This window comes from Plasmodium knowlesi (genome assembly GCF_000006355.2).
Source record: "Plasmodium knowlesi strain H genome assembly, contig: PKNH_00_2, whole genome shotgun sequence".
NCBI lineage: Eukaryota > Apicomplexa > Aconoidasida > Haemosporida > Plasmodiidae > Plasmodium > Plasmodium knowlesi.
In genome coordinates this window covers 1-5,460 of record NW_024070038.1, presented here as the reverse complement: position 1 = coordinate 5,460, position 5,460 = coordinate 1, and the positions used below count along the sequence as shown (strand labels likewise).

The 5,460-nt window shown below is 40.3% G+C and overlaps 1 protein-coding gene across 1 annotated transcript in view; it reads right to left on the bottom strand.

Annotated features, from left to right (window-relative positions):
* Positions 1 to 2,013, bottom strand: part of PKNH_0000300 (SICAvar, type I (fragment)) — a gene marked incomplete at both ends in the record, with an annotated part of 11,617 nt that extends 9,604 nt beyond the window's left edge. Inside the window, 2 exons of the mRNA XM_039113431.1 lie at positions 871 to 1,705; positions 1,897 to 2,013. Of these exons, the coding sequence (XP_038970097.1) occupies positions 871 to 1,705; positions 1,897 to 2,013 (952 nt within the window). The remainder of the gene's footprint in view (positions 1 to 870; positions 1,706 to 1,896) is intronic.
* Between the last annotated feature and the right edge of the window lie 3,447 nt (positions 2,014 to 5,460).

Below are 5,460 nucleotides of genomic sequence, written 5' to 3'. Positions count from 1 at the left end.
TTCCCCTTCCCTTCTCCTTCCCCTTTTCCTTCCTTCCCCTTTTCCTTCCTCTTTCCTTCCTCTTTCCTTCCTCTTTCCTTCCTCTTTATTCCTTCCCCTTTTCCTTCCTTCCCTTCTCTTTCCTTCCCCTTCCCTTTTTCCTTCCCCCTTTCCTTCTTTCCCCTTTTCCTTCCTTCCCCTTTTCCTTCCCCTTCTTTCCTTACCCTTCTTTCCTTACCCTTCTTTCCTTACCCTTCTTTCCTTACCCTTCTTTCCTTACCCTTCCTTTTCCCTTCCCCCTCCCTTTCCCTTCCTCTTTCCTTCCCCCTCCCTTTCCCTTTCCTTCTCCTTTCCTTTCCTTCCTTCCCTTTCAACTTTCCTTCCTTCTTTCCTTCCCCTTTTTTCCTTCTCTGTCATTCCCTTTCCTTCATTCCCTTCCCTTCATTCCCTTCCCTTCATTCCCTTCCCTTCATTCCCTTCCCTTCATTCCCTTCCCTTCATTCCCTTCCCTTCATTCCCTTCCCTTCATTCCCTTCCCTTCATTCCCTTCCCGCTCCTTCCTCCTCTTTCATTCCCTGTCCCCTTTCCTTCCCTGTCCCCTTTCCTTCCCGCTCCTTTCCTTTCCCTTCTTTCCCTTTCCCTTCTTTCCCTTTCCCTTCCCCTTCTCTTTCCTTCCCTCCTCCTTCATTCCTTCTTTCCCTTTCCTTCCCTTCCACTTCCTTCTCTTTCCTTCTCTCAGTCCTTCCTTTTCCTTCTCTTCCATTCCTTCTCTTAGTCCTTCCTTCCTTCTTATTACATTAATAATGTATTATATTCATACATTAATACATTAGTAGTGTAATAATGTAATACACTAATACATTAATAATGTATTAAGGGTGTAATACTTACCTGTTTTTTCTTTAGATGCTTCCTTTATCTTCTCCATTGCCTGCGTTAGTTTTGTAGGGTCCACAGTGCCACCCTTTGTTACAGCTTCAAATGCCTTCTCTACTGCAGTCACTTCTAAGGTTAAGTCGTCCTTACTTAATATGTCTGCCATGCTTGGTTCACCAGGTTGGGTGGACGTGGGAGCAGTTCCCACTTCTACTAAGGTTGTTAAACTTTCTGCATTTTCCTGCTTTGCTTTCCTCCTTGCTTCAGCTATTTGTTCTTCCTTCGCACCCTTTCCCCCAACGGGGCAGACCCTCATCCACCTATCATCCCAGAGGTTCCCTATCCTCCAACCCCCCTGCTTCTTCGCGTCCCTTTTTGTTTTTGTCCATTTCTTGATTTGATCATGCAGAAGTGCTTTAGCTAGCATTATGTCCGTATGCGCAATATCCTCACATTTGCCCAAATTCCTGGCAGCTGCTTTATTCTGCGCTAACTTCATTTCCACCTTAGGGGATATTTCACTTATGACTTCCTCCAACTGACAATGATCTCCGTACAGTTCGCCTAAAGCAAGGGCACCGACCACACAACGTGGGTACCATTCTTCCGGTTCAATGGATGTTTCAAATTCTAGCTTTCTGTTCCTTACTGTCCCCCCACCGGCTGTAAAATATCTCAGCTCCACTACTCCTTTGCATAAATCCTGTTTATACTGTTGGCGGTAACCTAATTTCTTCCCCTCCCACGATACGCCCTCAGAACAAAGGTCCGTCATTTCCTTCGGCTCCCCCTGGGTCAAGGCCGCTTGCAATTTACTCCATGCTTCCTCCAAATCTTTCTTCAACTCCGCCTACATAGGAAAGAAGAATGGAAAATGGAACATATACAGAAATATACGCATATACATAAATGCATATATGTATGTATATATATGCATATATGTATATATGTGTATGTTTATATATAAGTATGTACGTATAGGTATACATGTATATATGTATATGTATACGTGTATATATGTATATATGTGTATGCACTTACTGTAATTTCCTTGGCTACCTCCTCCGCACTCCTCCCTGCCGTTCCTACTTGGGCATGCTTCTCCAACCAATCCTGCAACAATCCACCACTGTTACTGCCCCCTCCTCGTCCTGACATTCTTGTGTGTCTTCGTCGTCACAAAAAGAAAAAAATATATATATATATATATTACATATATGCACATATATATGTTATAGAATTAAAAGAAAGGGAAAAAAAAAAAAAAGAAAAAAAAAAAGAAGGAAAAGATTATTCTTCTTTTTCCTTCTTTCTTTTCTCTCTAAAATCTTCTTTATTCTTCCTTCCCTTTAAACTTCCTCTTTCATCACTTAAAGAACCTTCCTTCTTTATCCCTTAAAAAACCTTCTTTTCCTTTTCCCCCCTTAAAGAACCTTCTTTCTCTTCCCTTTAATCCTTCCTTCTTCTTCCTTCTTTTCTCCCTCCAAAAACCTTCCTTTCTTTTTCCCTTAAACCTTCTTTTCTTTTATCCCCTAAATCATCTTTTTTCTTCCTCTAAAACCTTCCTTCCTCTTCCTTATCCCTCCTGAAACATTCCCTCTTTATCCTTCACATAAACCTTCCTTCTTCTTTCTTTTCTTCTCTCTTCTTCCTTCTTTTTTTCTTTTCTTCCTTAAAGGCTTTTTTTTTTTCTTTTATTCTTCCTTCTTTTATCCTATTTCTTCCTTCTTTTCTACTTTTATTTCTTCTTTTCTTCTTTTCTTCTTTTCTTTCTTCTTTTTTTCCTCCTTTTCTTCTTTTCTTTCTTCTTCTCTTCCTCTCTTTCTTCTGAACACTTTTTTCTTTCCTTCATTACTCTTTCTTCCTTAAACCATTCTTTTTCTCCCTTCCGTAAACCATTCTTTTTCTTCCTTCCTTAAACCATTCTTTTTCTTCCTTCATTAAACCACTCTTTACTCTTCCTTTCTTAAATCATTCTTTTTCTTCCTTCCCTAAACCATTCTTTTTTTCTTCCTTCCTTAAACCATCTGTACTCTTCCTTCCTTAAACCATTCTTCTTTTTCTTCCTTCCTTAAACCATTCCTTTCCTTCCTTACTTCCTTCTTTATTCTTCCTTCCTTTATTCTTCCTTCCTTTACTATTCCTTCTTTTTCTTCCTTCCTTAAACCACTCTTTTTATTCCTTCCTTAAACCATTCTTTTTCTTCCTTCCTTAAAACATTCTTTTTCTTCCTTCCTTAAACCACACTTTTTCTTCCTTCCTTAAACCATACCATTTCTTCCTTCCTTAAACCTTCTTTTTCTTCTTTCCTTAAACCTTCCTTTTTTCTTCCTTCCTTAAATCTTCTTTACTCTTCCTCTTTACGCTTCCTTCCTTGAACCTTCCTTATTTACTCTTCCTTCCTTAAACCACTCTTTTCCTTTCTTCCTTAAACCTTTTTTACTCTTCCTTCCTTAAAACACTCTTTTTCTTCCTTCCTTAAACCACTCTTCTTTAGTCTTCCTTCTTTAAAACTTCCTTCTTTTACTCTTCCTTCTTTTACTCTTCCTTCTTTACTCTTCCTACTTTAAACCTTCTTTATTATTCCTTCCTTAAATCATCCTTCTTTACTCTTCCTTCTTTACTCTTCCTTCTTTACTCTTCCTTCTTTACTCTTCCTTCTTTACTCTTCCTTCTTTACTCTTCCTTCTTTACTCTTCCTTCTTTACTCTTCCTTCTTTACTCTTCCTTCTTTACTCTTCCTTCCTTAAACCATCCTCTCTCTTCCTTCCTTAAAGCACTCTTTTTCTTCCTTCCTTAAACCACACTTTTTCTTCCTTCCTTAAACTTTCCTTTTTTCTTCCTTCCTTGAACATTCCTTTTTCTTCCTTCCTTAAACTTTCCTTTTTTCTTCCTTCATTTATTCCTTCCTTCTTTACTCTTCCTTCCTTAAACCATCCTCTCTCTTCCTTCCTTAAACCTTCCTTTTTTCTTCCTTCCTTAAACCTTCCTTTTTCTTCCTTCCTTAAACCATTCTTTTGTTCTTCCTTCCTTAAACCATTCTTTTTCTTCCTTCCCTAAACCACTCTTTTTCTTCCTTCCTTAAACCGCTCTTCTTTACTCTTCCTTCTTTACTCTTCCTTCTTTACTCTTCCTTCTTTACTCTTCCTTCCTTAAACCCTCATTAATCTTCCTTCCTTAAAACACTCTCTTTCTTCCTTCTTTACTCATCCTTCCTTAAACCTTCTTTTTTTCCTCCTTCCTTAAACCACTCTTTTTCTTCCTTCCTTAAACCATTCTTTTTCTTCCTTCCCTAAACCACTCTTTTTCTTCCTTCCCTAAACCGCTCTTCTTTACTCTTCCTTCTTTACTCTTCCTTCTTTATTCTTCCTTCCTTAAGCCTTCCTTCATTCCTTTCATCCTCCTTTTCCTTTTTTCTTCCTTCCTTAAACCACTCTTATTTTTCTGCCTCCCTTACTAAAAAACATTTCTATTCCTTCCTTAAACCTTCTTCTTTTTCTGCCTCCCTTCCTAAAGGAATTTTCTTTTTCCTTCCTTCCTTAAAGACTTTTCTATTCCTTCCTTCCTTAAACCATTCTTTTTCTGCCTCCCTCAAAGACATCTTTCCCTTTTCCATGTATGCTTTGCTTCGATTCTTCTACATTTTTCAACATCATCCTTCCAAATTAACATAGATGTAGAGTGTCGGGTTCCGGGTTTTTTGGGTTCCGGGTTTTTGGAGTTCCGGGTTTTTGGGGTTCCGGGTTTTTGGAGTTCCGGGTTTTTGGGGTTCCGGGTTTAGGGTTTAGGGTTCAGGGTTTAGGGTTCAGGGTTTAGGGTTTAGGGTTTAGGGTTTAGGGTTTAGGGTTTAGGGTTTAGGGTTTAGGGTTCAGGGTTCAGGGTTTAGGGTTTAGGGTTCAGGGTTTAGGGTTTAGGGTTTAGGGTTCCGGGTTTAGGGTTTAGGGTTCAGGGTTCAGGGTTCAGGGTTCAGGGTTTAGGGTTCAGGGTTTAGGGTTTAGGGTTCAGGGTTTAGGGTTCAGGGTTCAGGGTTTAGGGTTCAGGGTTTAGGGTTTAGGGTTCAGGGTTTAGGGTTCAGGGTTTAGGGTTTAGGGTTCAGGGTTTCAGGGTTTAGGTTTAGGGTTTAGGGTTTAGGGTTTAGGGTTCAGGGTTCAGGGTTTAGGGTTCAGGGTTTAGGGTTTAGGGTTTAGGGTTCAGGGTTCAGGGTTTAGGGTTTAGGGTTCAGGGTTTAGGGTTCAGGGTTTAGGGTTCAGGGTTTAGGGTTCAGGGTTTAGGGTTCAGGGTTTAGGGTTCAGGGTTTAGGGTTTAGGGTTCAGGGTTTAGGGTTCAGGGTTCAGGGTTTAGGGTTTAGGGATTTGTGGCTAGGGATTTAAGGTTCCCGCGTTTGGGTCGCGAATGGGGGGTTTAGTTTTAAAAAAAAATAAATAAAACAACCCAGATAGCGACATGGTGAAGTGGCAAAGTGGGGAAATTCCGAGGGGGCAAAAGTCCCTCCCTCCCTAGCAACATTTCCCAGCATAGGGCAGCACACCGCACCAGGAGGGTTTGCGCGGGAGCTCATTTTACCGAGCCCAGTCAAGCTAAGTCAATCTGCTCGTCGTTTTTTTT